This window comes from Streptopelia decaocto (genome assembly GCF_964273445.1).
Source record: "Streptopelia decaocto genome assembly, chromosome: 24".
NCBI lineage: Eukaryota > Metazoa > Chordata > Aves > Columbiformes > Columbidae > Streptopelia > Streptopelia decaocto.
In genome coordinates this window covers 2,639,797-2,657,937 of record NC_138679.1, presented here as the reverse complement: position 1 = coordinate 2,657,937, position 18,141 = coordinate 2,639,797, and the positions used below count along the sequence as shown (strand labels likewise).

General features: G+C 54.8%; 2 protein-coding genes across 2 annotated transcripts; one reads left to right on the top strand and one right to left on the bottom strand.

Moving 5' to 3' along the window:
• Positions 1 to 5,944: 5,944 nt before the first annotated feature.
• On the top strand, positions 5,945 to 7,074 carry LOC309449647 (growth/differentiation factor 15-like; the record flags this gene model as incomplete). The annotated part of the gene is made up of 2 exons (XM_082071909.1): positions 5,945 to 6,197; positions 6,626 to 7,074. Exons 1-2 carry the CDS (start codon positions 5,969 to 5,971, stop codon positions 7,072 to 7,074), a joined length of 678 nt encoding a protein of 225 aa, XP_081928035.1. The 5' UTR covers positions 5,945 to 5,968.
• Positions 7,075 to 12,668: 5,594 nt separating this feature from the next.
• On the bottom strand, positions 12,669 to 16,421 carry LOC309449770 (4-galactosyl-N-acetylglucosaminide 3-alpha-L-fucosyltransferase FUT6-like; the record flags this gene model as incomplete). The annotated part of the gene is made up of 2 exons (XM_082072153.1): positions 12,669 to 14,071; positions 14,611 to 16,421. The coding sequence occupies one exon, from the start codon at positions 16,419 to 16,421 to the stop codon at positions 15,336 to 15,338; it is 1,086 nt and encodes a 361-aa protein (XP_081928279.1). The 3' UTR covers positions 12,669 to 14,071; positions 14,611 to 15,335.
• Between the last annotated feature and the right edge of the window lie 1,720 nt (positions 16,422 to 18,141).

The window sequence follows — 18,141 nt, the reverse complement described above, 5'->3', positions numbered from 1 at the left end:
TATTTTTGGCAGGACTGCTGGGGTGAGGGGTGTTGGGGTGCAGGTCTCGGCTGGGTGTCCCCAAACCCCCCTGCAGGCGCCTCCCAGGTGTCCCTGAGCTGCATTTAAACCACTTCTTTCTTTATTAATGCTGCTTTATATTGTAGCTGCGTATCCGTTGTCCCCTGACGAGTGATGGGGAGAGCGGCAGGGATGGGACCAACAGGGATGGAACCAACAGGGATGGAACCGACAAGGATGGGACCAACAGGGATGGGACCAACAGGGATGGGATGGGCAGGGATGGACCCAACAGGGATGGGATGGTCAGGGATGGAGTGGGCAGGGTGGGAAGCAGCATCTTCATTTTCCCTCGTGGTGATAAGCCAAGCCCAGCCAGGGCTGAGCCAGGCCTAACAGGGAACCTGCCAGGACAGGGCGGCAGAAATCCCCGTGGATTCCTCCCTCTGGGCACCCGCTGCGTATCCCTTGTTAATTAATGATGTGAAAACCCACACAGGAGCTCTGGGAAGGAATCAAAAGCACCGGCGCTGCCTCCCAGGGGTGGATGCGTCATCCCCCGGGGTCACCGGGTTGCCCGCGCTCGGGCGGATGCTGGATGGTGGGCCCTGAGGTCCAAACTGGGGGTGATGGTGGGAATAAGGACGGGACCAAGCGCGGGCTGCTCCGTCTGATGGCAACAGCCTGGGCTCAGATTAGCAGGGCTGGAAAGCTGCACCCCAGCCTTGCTCCCCACGCCAAGCCACAGCGCCCCGGCCATGGCAGAGCCATGAAACCCTCCTTGTCCAGCCACAGCATCGCCGTGGGACATACGTCCCAGCAAACCCTTCAGCGCTGTCACACAGGCTTGGGGCGCACTTATTGTTCTTATTATTTTTATCACGACGATGAGGTTGTGCGTGGTTTGTTGGGGTGGTTTTTTTTTTTTGTTTGGTTGGTTTTGGTTTTTTACCCAGCTGTTTGGAGAGATGAAACCCAAACCTGCCGTAATTCAGCCCGAATGTAAATGTCATGTCAGCGTGGGAGCGGCGCAGCTTGGCGCGTTCAGCCGAGGGGCTCCCCGTGCTGCTGGCAACGCCGATGCTCCCCCTGCCCGGCCAAACCCCATTTCCCCACCACCACCCTGTGGCTCTATGACCGGCTCTGCCATCCCTGTGTCCTCACCGGGGCTTTGGTGTCACCCCCAAAGGCTTTTCCTCGAGGAACCGGCGACCCCAGGGATGAGCGTCTGGCTCGTTTGTGGTTGTCTCTATGGGGGGGACCAGGGGGAGCCGGGGCTGTGGGAAGAGCTTTGGAGTTTCTCGTGCTGGGCTGGTTTGCGCTCAGGCAAAGCAGAACCATGTGTCCTGCGCTCGGCTCTGGTTTTGCTTATGGGGAGAGCTGGGGAGGGGAGGGAGGCGGCGCGGGGACGAGCCAGCGCTGCGGGACGTGGACACGGCCTGGCCGGCACGGGGACACGGGTGACGCTGCCCTGGGGTGGTGACACTCCATGTCCCCGGAGCAGAGCTGGACATGGGCACATTGTCTTTCTTCCCTTCCTTTATGCACCTACTCACTGCCACAAGAGCAGGAAAACCCAGCAGTTAACTCAGATCATGGTTTGTTGAGGGTTTTTTCCTTTTAAAACTCCCCATTTTGAGGCCGGTTTTGCCATTTCGGGGCTGGTTTGACCCCGGGACAGGGACCATCCCGCTGCAGCATCTGGCGCTCTCAGTGCACCATCCGCCTTGGTCGGGAGCATCCGCCACAACGATGCTCCTGGGGGGGTCAATTCCCAACAAAACCATGTCAGGCCCTTGCTATAATTCTGGGGGGCTCTGTGCCACCCCCATCCCCTCCGGGACCGTCCCCCGAGCGCTTCCAGGCGTTCGCTGCCGGAGCAGCCGCGTTCCAGCCTCCCCTGGAGCCGCTTCCCCATGAGCCTGCATGGAAATTGTTTAATTCCTGCGGGGTGAGTCATGAGGAACCGGGATTTCAAAGCCGCTTGGCTCCCATGTAAGGCACTCAAATAAACAGTGTGTGGCAGGTGGAAGCTCTCCCTCATGTCCCGCCGAGGCTTTTGTCTCTCCAAGTGTTTTCATGTTGCCAACAAACCCTCGGCCACTCTGCGGCCTCATCCATTCTCGCGGCGCGGCTGAGGCCGAGCGCTTGAGAATGATGAATCAATGCCTGGAAGCATGAATCGACTGGAAATTAATGACACACTTATATTATAATGTCTTTTGGGTTCTCTGCTTGCTGGGCTTTGAAGCTTCGGGATAGAAGGTTTTCGCATCTCCACCTTTCCCCCTCCAGCAAGGATTTAGGGTAAAGGAAATGCAGTTCTGCTCTTCCTCCTTTATCTCGTGACTCCGGGAGCTGGGGCTTTACAGAGTCGGTGGATATTGATAACAAATCCTAAGGGTCCGCTTGAAAAAATGGAAATGAGTTAGAAAAAAACATAATACCTATGAGAGTGCAAAGAGCAAGGGAAGCCCGAGAAGCCTAAAATGCTCCATTTCTGCGAGCAAAAGGTGACGCATCCGCAGGGAGGAACTGCTGGGTGTTGATTGAGCACTAGAAGGCAGCAGAAACACCAACACTTGGGAGCTAAAGCAAAAAAAACCCTGACTAGAAATGAGGTTCCATTGACTTGATTTTGCTGAATGGTGAAGGTGATCAAGCCTTGGATTTGTTGGATCCCCTTCAAAAGGAAAGAGGAGAGGCAGGAGATGCCCGGAGGGGGCTTGGGGAGGATGGGCAGCAGGAGCCGCTTGTGCTGCTGTTCGTTGGGTTTTTCGTTGAAATTCTCAGTTCTTAGGAAATGGGGCTGTTTTGGGGCTGCCCGAGGGGAAGGGTCCTGTCCTGCACAGCTGAGCTTCCCACTTGGGAGCAGACCCGGCACGGCTGGTGCTTGTGATCCCATTATTGGGTTATCAAGAGAATGCAGGGAAATGGGACCTTTCAGCCTCTTCTCCAGAAGAACTGAGCCGAAACTTCGCCTCTCATCAAGGCAGCAGGACCCTGAGTATGTAACGTGATCCCTGGGATGTAACGTGGCTGCAAGCACCCAAATCCTGCCAGGATTAGGCCCAAAATGCTCCTCACCAGCTGCCGGGTTCACCCCTTCCAGCTCCTTGCAAACCCTTTGCACGCTCGTGTGCAAACCGCTGCCCCCCGGCGCACATTGGTGGCACCTCTGGGTGCACAACTGCACCCACGGGGCTTCGGGGCACAGGGTGGGCTGGGGCTGAGCCCCAAGTGTCTGAACAGAGCGGCTGGTCCGGAGGAGAACGTGCCGAACCCCTTGTCGTTATTTATCATTACTGGGAATGGGTTTAAAACACATGGGAATGAGGAAGGTGCTCAGACATCACCCGGTGGGTCACGGCTGCCATTCCCGTGCGTGATTTTCCTTCCCCCCACCCCAAACTTCAGCTTTCCCGCAGGTTGCCACATGCGCTCCGTGAGTTTTCAGAGCAAGAGAAACAGAAGGCAAAGCCTGGAGTAATTTTTTGGGGTTGTTTTGCAGGTCAGAACTGGCGTTTTACCCTTTTGCAAGCTCACCGGCGGGCGGGCGGGGGCCGAAATTGCTGGCTGATGAAATAGGAGGCGTTTTTCATGGGACGTGCAACGAGGCTGAAACCACCCTCCTAAAGTTTTATGGGGTCGCCATGAGCCAGAGGCCCTTTCCCAGGAGGATGGATGGAGTGTCGCAGCCCTTCCCTCCCCACGGGGGGCGACGGGGCTGAGCCCCGAGCAGAGGGGGGTTTGATGCCGGTGAGCGTTTCTAGCGCCTGTTCCCCACTCCTGCTCAGACCTCGGAGGAGAAACACGAACATAAGGTCCCTAATTATGATGATAAATGTCAATATAAACACACCCAGTGGCTCCATCACCACCCAACACCTGTGGGTTGGGGAAACCCGCTTGGCCTTGGCTCTGTGGAGAAGCAGCAGCAGATGGGGACAGACGGGGACAACAGTGTCCCCATCGCCGTCTCCATCCCCATCCCCGTCCCCATCCCCTCCCCATTCCCATCCCCATCTCCATCCCCATCCCCGTCCCCATCCCCATCCCCACCCCCATCCCCGTCCCCATCCCCTTCCCCACCCCCGTCCCCATCCCCATCCCCTTCCCCACCCCCGTCCCCATCCCCGTCCCCATCCCCATCCCCATCCCCGTCCCCATCCCCGTCCCCATCCCCATCCCCATCCCCGTCCCCATCCCCATCCCATCCCATCCCCATCCCCATCCCCATCTCCTCCCCGTCCCCATCCCCATCCCCTCCCCTGTCCCCATCCCCTCCCCTGTCCCCATCCCCGTCCCCATCCCCATCCCCTCCCCATCCCCGTCCCCATCCCCATCCCCTCCCCATCCCCATCCCCTCCCCATCCCCGTCCCCATCCCCTCCCCACCAGCCAGATTCACCCTCTGGACCCGCCACAGGTTCCGCTGCCGTTTCTCGCGGGTCCCGACCGGCTCCGAACCTCGGCGGGATTTCACCATCTTACCTCACCTTATATGGTGAAACTATTCTTTTTCTAGCTTGGCATTGTTTATAACCCGGTTGAAAATATTTAGACTCTGACTGGGGTTCTACAATTATCTCGTAACCTACGGGGCATACAATTACTGCCAGTTAATGCGCAATTATCTGCAGCCCATAAAATCAAGGGTTTGCTGGCGAGGAGGCGGCATTCGCAGCCCTTGTTGTTTTCTATAATAACAGCAAAAGCGAACCTGTTAAATTCCAGTGTAGAATGAATATATTTTCCCCCGGTCAATTCTATTTGGCAGATATCGCTAAACTGGGGATGGCGCTTTTTCTTTCTTTCTTTCTCTCTTTTTTTTTTCACCCTCAATGGAAAATTTATTTTAAAAAGGAGAAATGTTTGGAGTTTGCAAGGAGCTGAAATTAAATAAAGGGGCCAGGAGGCGGCTGCAGGTCCGTGCTGCTCTGATGGGGATTTAATGGCCGAGGGCTCATTGACGGGAGCACAGACGCGATTCCCGCGGCCACCACGGGGTCACTTGTAAAATCCCCCCAGATCCAAGCGGCTTTGGATGCAGAAAATCGAGCAGCACAAGGTAAGGGCCTGGCAGCAGGTTTAGTTAATGCTTGGAGGTTTCCAACCACAAATGATCCATGCGGCTGAGATGACGGTCCCACCACGAGCTGGGATGGTCCAACCGCTCTGTTCATTTTTTTCCGAGTTGTTAATGATTTGGGGTGGTTTTGATGGAGCTGTCGCATCCTTGTGCCGGGGGGGGGCGGATTCGGGCTCCGGTCAAGTAGTGCGACCCTGTTCTCCAACACAGAATCATGGTGGGGACATTGGACTTTATCATGGTGGGGACATTGGACTTTACCATGGTGGGGACATCAAACATTATTGTGGTGGGGACATTGAACCTCATTGTAGTGGGGACACTGAACCTCATTGTGGTGGGGACGCCGAACCCCCCAGGGCTCTGCGAGGTGGGGTGGTGACAGCGCCGGGGGATCTCTGTCCCCAGGGAGGGTGCTCCGGTGTCACAAAGAGGTGTCACAAGCTGACGTGACATGAGTTTGTCCGTCCTTTACTTACTGTAATATCGGTCCCTGGTGCAAGGAAACCCAGGAATGGAGGTGGATTCCAGCGGCCCGGCCAGCCCGTGTGCTGCTGGGGACAGGTTGGGTGGGGACAGCGAGTTGTCCCCATTGCCACCACCAGCCCCTCGCCACTCGCTGGCCATGGCCCGTTTCCCCTTTGCAGCACAGCCCTGGGTTGCACCGTGTCTCCGTGCCTCAGTTTCCCTGTTGCAAACCCAGTCTGGGAGGGTGGAGGGGACAAGCTGGAGCCGAGGGGACGCTGGTGGCCCCGCGGGAGCTGATCAGCCCCAGCCGTGCGGGTGGGAGGGGATGAGGGTCACAGGCGAAGGCTGTGTAATAAGGATATTTGTTTTGCCTGTTTTGCAGAGTTTCAATGTTCTGACTTGCTCTAAGATGAAGGTATGGAAGTTTGCAGCCATTGCATCGATGCTCCTCAGTTCCATGTTATCCATTTTAGTTTGTAGAGACATGTTCAACGGAAGCCGGACAAACAGCCCCTTGCCTTCCTCGCCGTCTTCCTCACGGGCATCCTCCTCATCCTCCTCCTCCTCCTCCTCGCTGCCGGTGGCTCCGCGGAGATCCCCCCGGGCCCTGCGCCGCCACAGCTCGCTGCTGGCCCAGTGTAAGCTGCTCTGCCCGTGTCCCCGCCGTGTCCCCACTGTGTCCCCGCTGTGTCCCCACACCCGCAGGATTGGGCCCCAGCCCCCCAGTGGGACGCACAGTATTCCCTAAAAATAAAACAAACAGTTTCAGAACTAATATGAGGCCCTGGTACTTATTTTAAATATGTTCTTTAAGCTCCAATGACTGTTTGCTGCTCCCCTTAGCTACAGTCATGCTGAATAAGGCTATAGCTAAATGGAAAGTTAAATGTATTGACGAGGTGTTAATGTCTACATCTTATTATTTGCGGTCTCAGAGAAAGCAAAAGTAACTAGAAATAGCGCTATGCCAGAAACTGTTTTCTTGACCAACGATGTTGCTCCAGCACGCGATGAGCTGGTTCATTCTGAAGCGGGTTGACGCTAACGGGCGCCCCTTCTCTTGCAGACAGCAGCTTGCTGGAGAGCTACACGGAGGGGGAGATCCGGCAGCTGATCGCGGCGCTGGTGGAGCGCTACAGCCAGGCCATGAACTCGGGGGGCCACGAGCTGCCGCTGTTCCCCCGCGCCGGCAGCCGCAGGAAACGCGCCCGCGCGCGCCACAAACCCTGCGCCCTGCAGGAGCTGGAGGTGAGCGTCAGCGAGCTGGGCCTGGGCTACGAGTCGGACGAGACGGTGCTTTTCCGCTACTGCAGCGGCACCTGCGAGGCCGCCGTCCGCAGCTACGACCTGTCGCTGAAGAGCATGAGGAGCAGGAGGAGGATCAAGAAGGAGAAGGTCCGGGCTCGGCCGTGCTGCCGGCCGCTGGCTTACGATGACGACGTCTCCTTCTTGGACGCCTACAACCGCTACTACACGGTCAACGAGCTCTCGGCCAAGGAGTGCGGCTGCGTGTGAAGGGCCGCGGGCCCCGGGAGGAGACGCGATGTCCCGGCCCCGAAACCCGCTGGCACCGAGCAGAGGGACCGGGGGCTGCGGCGGGGGGAGAGGGACGGGGCCCAGACCTCTGGACGGAGGAGGAGAGACTGAGCCGCTCATGCGTGCCATGGTGTGACCGTCCTGTGCTGTTACATCCCACGGCGTGACCGTCCTGTGGTGTCACCGTCCCATGACATGACCGTCCCATGGCGTGACCATCCTGTGGCATTGCTGTCCTGTGGTGTGACTGCCCTGTGGCATTAACATCCTGTGGTGTGACCATCCTGTGGCGTGACCGTCTCATGGCGTTACCATCCCATGGTGTGACATCCCGTGCCATTAACATCCCATGGCGTTACTGTCCCATAGTGTTGCCATCCCGTGGTGTTACCATCCTGTGGCGTTACCATCCCACGGTGTTACCTTTGGTGTCATTACCGTCCTGTGGTGTCACCGTCCCGCTCGCTCAGCCCGTGCTGGCTGCACACAACTAGAGACGCGGCTGTCGGTTCTTGGAGAGGTGACGGCAGCTTGTGGCTGTTGTCCCCGCCAGGGGTGGCCTGGCGGTCCCTGTCATTCCCCCCAGAGGGTGACAGTGGGTGTGCAAGAGGCACAGGGCCCATTGTACACTCGGGGTGTGTGGCATGGACGGGGTGCGGTATGTCAGACGTACAGTTGTGTTACCGGCAAAACGGGTTGCAAAGCGGGTGTCCCCTGCGCAGGCTGTGCCACGGGCGGCAGAGGTGACAGGTGACAGGTGCGGCGTGCACTGCAAGCCCCGCGCATCCTGTGTTTGGGTCCAACACATGCCAGGGCATTGCACAAGGGCTGTGTTTGTGCACGGAGGGTGTTGTGCGGGTGTTGCTGCGTATGGTGTGGTGCTGGTGCTGTGTGGTACCGGGCAGGGCGTGCTGCACACACGGTGGGTGTTACAGGCTGTGCTTTGCGTGCAGTGTGCGTTACAGGGTGTTCTGCACGCGTGGTGTGCGTCATGGGTTGTGCTGCACACACAGTGTGCGTTGCAGGGTGTGCTTCAGGCATGGTGCGTGTTACGGGGTGTTGTGCACACACGGTGTGCATTATGGGGTGTGCTTCAGGCACGCTGTGCGTTACAGGGTGTTCTGCACACACGGCGTGCGTTTCGGGGTGCGTTACAACGCGGGGTGCGTTGCACGGCTGTGGGGGCTCAGCCCTGTGCTCTGGCGCTGCCCCATGTGGGGGTTTCCCAGGGTCCCATCACCGTGCTGGGGTCCCTGCGCTGCCAAGGGGCAGCTCAGCCCCACATCCCCATGTTTGGGAGCAGAGATGCACCGACAGCAGTTTGCACTTGGGGGAAAGGCTCTGGCTCTGCTCCCTGGGCTGGCTCGTGTCCCCGTTGCCATCGCCTCACTCCCCGCAGCCCCGGGCTTTTCTTCTTAAAACTCATGATAATCTGAAGTAACTGGATTAACCTCCTGCGCCCCCGTGGGCAGCTGGGCTGGGCAGCGGCCGCAGCCGGGGAGGTGACGGCTCCCCAGGCCACCAGCGCGGCCGGGAGCTGATGGGCTGGCGGCGCGGGCAGGAGCGTCCGCGTTTGGCACCTCCCGAGAGCCGCGGCGGCTGCACGTGGGCCGTGCCCATCGCCCCGTGGGGCTCGAGTCCTGCAGGAGAGGGGGCTCAGCCTGGGCTTTGGCTCCGGTTCGCATTTATAGCAGTGTCACTCTTGTTTACTCTGCGGAGAAATAAATGAGACCGCAGACTTTTGCATTCTCTGGGCAGGCTATATTTGTTGCCTGGGATTGATGGGTTTTCTCCCCTTGGCCCTCTTCCCAGAAAAAGAAAATCATAAACAGAAGGAGAATATTGGTGTCATGTCCTGGGCATTAACCAACACGAGGGAAAAACGCTCCGTTTGCTACCCCCAGATCACAGCGATGTCCCAGCTCCTCGGTCCAGCTACACAGGGAAAAGAACCCCAAACACCCCCATCCCCGGGCAGCAGCAACGGGGAGTTTTGTTCATACAGGAGACGCAGCAGCCGGGGATGCTGCTGCAAGATTTTGGGGAGCAGGTTACACCCCCGGGACGCGACAGCTCAGGTCGGGGTGGGACCCAACTCTTCCCGACCTCCACAAAGGGCCACGCTGGTGGCGTGTTTGGTTTTTTTGTTGCTTGCTTTTCATCCAAATGTCGCTCTTGGCTGAGCGGAGCCAGGATGGAGCGGAGCAATATAAACACCATCCTTCAGCGGGGCTGGCGGCGCTCGGCGGCCCCGGGACAGCAGCCTGCACTCTGTAACACCGAGTTTTTCCCCGCGCCGTTGGGAAAGAGAGAAGACGGCGCGGGGTGCGAAACGTGTGCATGGGGCATCGCACACGGACCGGCCGGTGCCCCGGCACCCGGGGTGCTGAGCCCAGACAAAATCCAGCCGTGCTGCAGGTGCACAGAGCTCCCAAACCAGCCTTGCAGCAACACTGGGGAGAGTTTGCACCACTGGGTTTGGAAATTGAAGAAATGCCCCAAAATAAGGAGCCGGGGGATGTGCAGCGGGAGCAGGATGGGGAGAACGGATGAGCAGCTGTTGGTACATGGCACATAAGCAGCTCCCTCTTGACTTTAAAAAATAAAACAAGGCACCCAAATCTAATAATAATAACTGTACTCTCAAGAGCTTGGGTGCTTTCCAGTTCTCACTACTATAAAACTAAAATTAGTTTTGTTTCAAGCCTCCAGTAATAAAAAACAACAAACCAAAAAGGAAGCAGAGCGGCAGAGCCGGTGAGGAGGTGCAGAAGCAGCGCAGGACCCGCCGTGCTGGGGCTTGTAGCTGCTTTCCCGGAGTTTCCTCCACTTGTGTCACCCTGAGCCCAAGGAGCTGCCGGGAGACGTCAATGTTGCATTTCCCCAAGTGGCTGTTTGCAGCCTGTGGGGGTTTTTTTGCAATCTGAAGGGATTTAGGGTGCTGTGATTTGCAGGAGGAAGGTGCTCGGTCACCCCAGATCTGCAGCTGCAAAACACCCGCGGTGCAACCCCCAAAAAACAGGCTGCGGAAAAACCCCAGTGCGATGTGTGTGTTGCAAACCAACATGAATAGCTCCAATTAATCTTTTATTTCTCTTTGTTTTCGCTTTCCCTGCAGGCAGCTGCACCCCGGCCTGTGCAGAGGTGCAGGGGACGCGCCCGACGTGGCTGCGCCTGCTCATTGTTTTAACTTTGGGTTTGGGTGCAGCTGGGTTGCAGCTGGGATTTTGAACCGTAAAACTCCCCAGCAAAGCCTCGGGGTCAGCCGGGGTGTCGCGGCTGCAGGGTGGGTTTGGGTGGTTTGGATGGGTTTTGCTCACACGTCCTTTTTCCTGCGTCCCGCTCGGGGTCGTCTCCTGCACGAAGCTCCGTCCCGGGCAATGTGGTTCCAATTGCAAGGTTGATATTTCCCGAATGCTTTCCGTTTCTGCAGCTCTCTCTGCTGTAACAGGAGCTGGAGCTGTCCGGAGGAATGTCTACAATGCAGAAAGGGAAAAAAAATAAGGATGGAAAATTCCCTACTCAAAGCTACAGCAAAATCTCATCTGGCTCCTCCATCATCATCCCATGCGTTATTCTTAATAGCAATAAACAGCGGGCGAGGGGGTTGAGGTTGGCTTTTTGCAGCTTGCCTGTTGCTGCAGTTTTGCTGTTTGCAGCAGCATCTCGCCCGGGAGATGAGGGTGATCCACAGTGTTTGAAAAATCAGGTTTGGGAAGACAAGATGTTTAAACCTAATCTGGTGGCTGTGAGTGTTATATTGTCCCAAGTCACCGATGATGAGTTATGGGACGTTTCACTCTATACATACACACCTGTGTTTGGGGGACGTTGGCCGGTGCAGGATCCACCGTCGCTCCGTCGGTCGCTGACACGGTCTGGCTCCCGTTTGGGATGTGCGAGGGTCGAACATCATCGTGTCCAGTCGACGGGAGCGTCGGCGAGGGGAACGTCCCCTATTTAAACAGGTCCAGAAACTCGCCGGGAAGAAATCACTTTCCCAATTGATGAAGACAGCTTGTTTTTCAGCGGTGTTCAAAAGCGTCTTCCCTCCGCCAACAGGGCGACCACATGTTTTTGGTCTTGGTTAAACGAGGCGAAGCCGCAAACTTGAGGCCCAAGAGGAGGGGGGAGGGGGAAAAGAGGGAAAAAAGGGGAAAAAAAGGGAAAAAAAGGGGAAAAAAAGGGAAAAAAAGGCAACTGGTTTCAGCGGCATCAATGGGACCAGGGGAGCGCACGGGCCGGCGCGGCCCCGCTCGGCACCACCCGCACCGGCCCGAACAGCGTTGGTCTGACCGACCAGCTGCAGAAGTTGATGCAATGCATCTATATTTTAGATACTCTCTATTTATTCAAAGTAACTTATGTTATTTATTTAGATACCATAGTGTGCCATCTACGTAATGCGTTCTTTCTCTCTCTCTCTCTTTTTTTGTTTTTAATTTTATTTATTGATCCGAATGGTGCCAAGTGCAGTTTACATTTATTACGTTTTTACCATTTATTCTGAACGTTGGGGGAAAAAATAAAACGCAGTATATTATTTTTTTTAAACGAACATAAACTCGGGTGTGATGCTGTTACATACGACAAAGTGAAAATAAAAGGAGGATGATATTGATTTTGCGCTCTTTATCATCTTTCACTGCTGCCTATGGGCGGAGTGATGTGACGTCCCCAGCGTGGGGATGGGGATGGCCCAGGAAATTTGGGGTTGATTTTAGAACGGGGGGGTCCCTGTGGCTGTGTGGATGAGGTTTTGATAAGGTCAGCCAGACAAAATATAAGTTTCAGTGGCTCATCTGGAAGCAGCGCTGAGGTTAGAGACTGATTTGATGCGGAAAACACGGCAAAGCTGGCAGCAGGCACCAGCTGGGATTTTGTTGCTCTTCTTATTAGGATAATTACTGTGGTTAATATTTCACTTTAGGTGAAAGGTTGCAATCTGAAAGTGTGGCCAAGCTGAGGACACAACCGCACCAGTCCCAGCACAGCTCCTGCTCCTGGTCCTGCTTTCCAGGGGACAACACGCAGAGGGGACGGGGGGCTGGACCCCCAGGACAGAGCTGCTTTTCCACAGACCTGCTGTTTAACACACATTAACCCCGTTTATCAGGCATTGACCCCTTTAAATGGGCGTCGCCCCCATCTAAATGGGCTGCCCCCCAGTTAATGGATTATCTCCAGTTAATGCAAATTATCCCCCACATCCCAGGGGGGTTGTGGAGTCTCCTTCTCTGCAGACATTCCAACCCGCCTGGACACCTTCCTGTGTCACCTCATCTGGGTGTTCCTGCTCCATGGGGGGATTGCACTGGATGAGCTTTCCAGGGCCCTCCAACCCCTGACATTCTGGGATTCTGTGATTCAACACAATGAATACATATTACCCCCGATTAACACATATTGCCCATCTTAAGACATTAGATGAGGTTCTCAGGGACATGGGTTGGGTTAACGGTTGGACTTGACCTTGAGGTCTTTTCCAACCAAACCGATTCTGCGATTCTCCGGCTAAACACACATTACGGCATTTAATGTGCCGCCGTCCCTGTGGCGGGGAAATACCCACATCCTTGGCCTTTCAAAGCACTACCCCTTCCTAGTCTGTCCAGAAAAATAGGATTTAGTTTTGGGTTGGGTTTTTTCACTGAAAAATAGGCTGAAAAGATCTAGCACTTGGGTAGAGGTTTCAGCATTTGTTTGCAAAATGCCCCGATGGGAGCGAAGGCAGCAGCCGCCCGGGCTCGGCAACCGGGGAGGGAGGGAAGAAAAGAAGCTAAAATGCTTTTGAACCACAAAGGTTTAGAGTGGTTTTTTGGGAATGGAAAAAAAGGTCTGTTTATATTCCCCGCTCATGCCACCCAGAGGCCTGACAGCCGCGGCCCAGTCAAACATTCGCGCTCGAAGCTCCGCTTTGTAAATAGTTTATGAAGCATCTTTTGAGGCTCATAAATCCGGGCGGGGGGCGCGTACGTGTGCGCACAGGGGCCGGAGAGCGAGCAAAGCCACAAACCCACTGCCCGTAGTAATTAAAAAGGGCAAACTGAAGTCTTAATGATCGAATTGGAGAGGGCTGCTTGGAAAACCTGACTCCTCCAAGAGCGCAAAAAAAGAGATAAAGAATAAAAAGCAAACAGTGTTTGCAGGCGACAGCTCGATGAGCTGCTGGACTGGGGCCGGGGGTGATTTTGGGTGCAATTTCTTGGGGACGAGGTGAACTGAATCTGTTCATGGGGCTTAACGCTGTGTTTTCTTCCTGGGAAGGCTTTTTGGGGTATTGGTTAAAGCCAAGCGCAAAGTCCTTCGTGCATGGGGCAGCTCCAGGAAATCTGCACTTGCTTTTTCAAATGGAACACCCTTCCCACACAGCTGGACTTTGTGCCCCCACACTGACGCTCTGTCACTGCTCAGTTTAATCAACTACTCTATTTTGTAAGTGGTTTTGCCGGCAATGGCAGCAAACGGCAGCTCTGGAAGCCAAGGCTCAAAGCTGAAGTCTCCCCCGTGGAAGTGTCGAGGGGGAAGGATTGAGTCCAGGGACAGGCGGCATCTCCAGATCCAGCCAGAGCAGCCAAACGAGTTGAGTGGAAGAGACTGTTCACAGAGATCACCTGCAAAATATTATTTATTCCTAATCCACATCCATACCAGCTCAACCAGGAATGGTAAATTAAATTGCTCCAGCTGCTCTGAAGATGGGAAGAGCACCAGGGCTGGTTTGTATATTCGAGAAGCTACAAAGGGAGAGACGTGTGTCTGCAGACCAAGCAGAGGCAGAAGAATGGGCAATTATTTGGCAATAAAGACTGATGCCTCACCAATTTAATAGTCTTTTTGAAAGCAGCCAGGAAGCACAGGGCTAAGGAAGATACGGCACATTCATCTACCTGAATTTCCAAAGGGGTTTGCTAAGGTCCAGCGAGGGCTCTTCAAGAAACTAAGCAGCTTCAGGAAGGTCCCATCTAGACAGGTGCTGTTAGGACAGGGAAAAGATGAGAGGAATAAAGGTTCAGATTTCAGAGTGAAGGATTCGTTCTCAGGCTTGTGCTGATCAATGTATTCAATCAATCTGCAAAGCAGAGGAAAAACGAAGGTGGGAAATGTTGCAAATCAAAATAAGGGACTCGCAATGCTAAAGGCAAGGTCATGCTGATGGTCCTTCTGCTACAGAGGGACTGAGGAGGGAAATGCGGAGGGAATTCTTTGGAGATGTTTGCTAAGCGCTGCTGATGGAGAAAACAATGGCTTCTGTGTGTGCACTGCTGGACTCTGGGCTGATTCTCCTCATGGAAATGTCCTGGGGTCTGGACAGACCTTTGAAAACCTCAGTCAAGGGACCAGTGGCAATCAGAAAAACAAACTGAATGTCCAGAGGTATCGGCACGGAGCCTGGGAAGGCACAGCTGTGTCCTCCGACCCCCTGCAACGGGGCTCCCCTACCTGCAAAGGAAATAATTGCCAGTGACATGACCTGAACAGCAACAGGAAGCTCAACAAAGGTCAATTATTCACCATTTTTTAAACATGTGGCCCAGAGACACCAGCTGATGACAGAAGCTGTGATGGTCGAGCGAGGCAGACAGGAGGAGGCAGCTCTTCATGGGCTGGTCCTGAGCATCTCCTTTCCGCAGGCACTAAAACTTATGGCGCTTTCAGGGAGCATCCTTGGCACCCCACACCTTACCTGCACTGTCGGAGCCCTCCTCAAACCCACACTGCCTTGCTAACCTGCCCAAAAAACACCCTTGTCATATAAATCGAGTAGTTTTCTTTCCATTTAGCACCCCAGTGCAGCAGTGAGGGCAGGAGCGCAGTTGGCTCTTCGTGCAGCCGCGGGTGGCTCGTGGCTGCACCTCTGCGCAGCACAAAGTCCTTCAAAGAGGTTTATGGCAGGAGCTGCTATTTCACCTTCACCACCTGGCTGCTTCAGCTCTTCCCTGTGGAGCTGATCCGGATTTGTTTGTAGAGTCTGGAGGTACACTCTAAAGCCCAAGCTGCAGCTGGTGTAACAAGTTATTCAGATAACTAATGACTCAGCAAAAAGAAGTCAATGTACTACTCTGACAGCCTATTGTCCAGTAGGACCAAGATATACAAACATCCCTAATTACTTCCTTGTTCTCGTCAAAGCTCCTTTTGTCCCTCCATTTCCATCAAGTTCAAACATCCCATAAAATCACAGGCAACCAGCGAGAACAAAATGATTGCAGCACGGCAGAGCGCTGAGCAAACAGCGCTTACACGAACCACTTGGACAGATCCGGCACGACCTGGTACCTGAGCTCCGTCGTCTGCAAGAAGTGACAAGCCCTGCAGACGTGCATGGCCCAGTTGATCCCCGCCACGGGTTTCAACCACTTGCGCCACTGGAAGTAGCGCTGGTATCTCTCAGCATCCTCACTCAGCTCCCGCAGGTACTGCGCCAGGTCGGCGGCACTGGCAAAGTCATCGACGTGGATGAAGGATTCAGGGGGCACGAAACGCTCGTAGATTTCGCGAGGAGGCCCCAGCACGACCGGGACGGTGCCAGAGGTCAAGGCGTTCAGCCAGAGCTTCTCGGTGATGTAGTCTTCATGTTGTGAGTTCTCAAAAGCCAGGTAGAATTTATACTGGGACAAAGTGATAAGGAGCTTGTCTCTGGGCAGAGGCAAGTGCTGTTGCCCATAGATGTCCACAGTGATGTGTTTCTTCAGCTCGTGGTAGAACTTTACCCGGCGAGAGTCCTCTCTCCAGTTGCTGACCACCCAGGCCACCAGCTTGGTCTTGAGTGGGATGCTGAGGGGCTGGGGCTCGCCAAGGAGCTGTAGCTTCCCGTAAGGGACAAAGATATCCGAGTCTTTCCGGTAAGACATGGTGAGGTTGAAAAGGTTCTTCATGGCACCTAAATTAGGAGAATGACTTGGGGACTCCAGGTTGAACCAGATCCAGCGCTGGGAAGGGAGTCTGGGTTGCCGGGTCAGCCCCTTCGTGTTCCAGCACACGTCCCTGTGATGGACAATCACAGCATCGGCCTTTTGGGACCAGCTGCGGTCAACGGTGAAGTGGCAGTTTGGGCTGTCGTAGAGTTCCGAGCAGTTAATGAAGTTAAAGCGCTGCCCGAAGGGCCATGTCCACAGCAGGATGGTCACGTTCCGCTTGCCCTTTGGTGGGGCACTGGTGTTTCCAGCATGGGCTGTTTGCACAGAGGGACTGAAATCGTACTGCTCTGGCTCATAAGTCCGGAACTGACGAAGAGAAGCCAAGAAACAGGAGGCGAAGATGAAGATGAAGAGCAGGATAATGAGGAGTTTCTTCCAGACCGCCTTCACTTCCACAGACTCCATGAATGGCTCTGCAAACACCACAGAAAGGATGAGGAGTGACGGGTGGACACTGACCCCAGGAAGGACGTGGCTCTGGCTACGCACAGGGGCTCAGGGGACAACACCAAGACCTGACACACATTTACCTCCTGCCACCTCTTGGCGGAAAGGCCAGTCTGTGGAGTGTCAGACACGAGGTGCTCGCACGCACAGCGCGGACGCCCTTCCACACACCCTGCCTGCCCCCATCGCCACCCGCTGCCTTCCCTCCTCAGCCCCTGCTTCCTCCCGCCATGGCCCAAGGAGAGCTGCGAGCTGCACGTGGAGGCTCCTCAGGACACCCCTGTCCCCGTGGGTCCCTTGGGACAGCCCTGGGACCACTGAGGTCCCTCAGGACACCCCTGTCTCCGTGGGTCCCTTGGGACAGCCCTGGGACCACTGAGGTCCCTCAGAACACCCCTGTCTCCGTGGGTCCCTTGGGACAGCCCTGGGACCACTGAGGTCCCTCAGGACACCCCTGTCCCCGTGGGTCCCTTGGGACAGCCCTGGGACCACTGAGGTCCCTCAGGACACCCCTGTCCCCACGGTGAGTCCCTCAGGACACCCCTGTGACCGCAGAAGCAGCGGAGGCACCTCAGGCAGCACCGAGAGCCCTGCCAGGGCGTGGCAGGTGCCCCGCCCACCAGAAACCCCGCCCCTCCCACAAGCCCCGCCCCCTTGTCCAGTCATTTGCTCTGTTGTGATTGCCTGGAAGGACTGGTTGCCCCTTCCAGTTTACCCAGAGGTGCACCGGGGCTTTTCGCCACCTCCATGGGGGCGCCATTTTGTTCTGTCTGGCTGCCATTTTAGGACAGGGATCCTAATGGTTGGACTCGATGATCCTCAGGGTCCCTACCAACCAAATGATCCTGTGATTGTATGGCAGGGAGCTGCCCGCTTTTTTAAACACCATTCCCCTCTGTGATGGGCTGACAGCCACGTCTTGACACCATCATTTCCACTTGCTCTCAGGCAGCCCTGTGACTGTCTGGCTGCCTGCCTCCTTTGGGAGGTGCTCATATATAGAAAAATATATACATTTGTATACAATATATACAGGGTGTTTCAAAAGGATGGACCCGATGTTACAGTTACACAAAAATTTACAAATGGCTTAATGAATTATCAAGTTTTAGTAACTTTATAAATACTCTGTGTTCGCTGTACCTGCTGTAGGGACAACATCCAGACAGCAGTTGGTAGTTCCTGGTTGCAGAGATATTGTGATTTCAAATTGGGTTCATCTTTCTGAAACAGCCTGTATAGTATATAAATGTGTATTTTGTACAGTATTTAAAAGTATACATAAAGAAGTATACAAATATACTGTATATTTATTTATAGGTACATTCATCTTCTATATATGTATAGTTGTGTATATATTTACATATAAATATTTATAAAGCTATATAGATTAAAAACACATAGCCATAAAAATATAAATATTAAATGGCCAGGCTGGGGTCCCCCTCTTTACCATGTGGAGGAAACGGTCTCAAGTTTCACCAGGGGAGGTTTAGATTGGGCTCTGGGGCATTGGAACAGGCTGCCCGGGGCAGTGGTGGAGTCACCATCGCTGGAGGGGTTTAAAAGGCGTGTAGAAGAGGTTCTTAGGGACATGGGTTAGTGCCAGAGTTGGGTTATGGTTGGACTCGATGATCCTGAGGGTCCCTTCCAACCAAAATGATTCTGTGATTCTGTG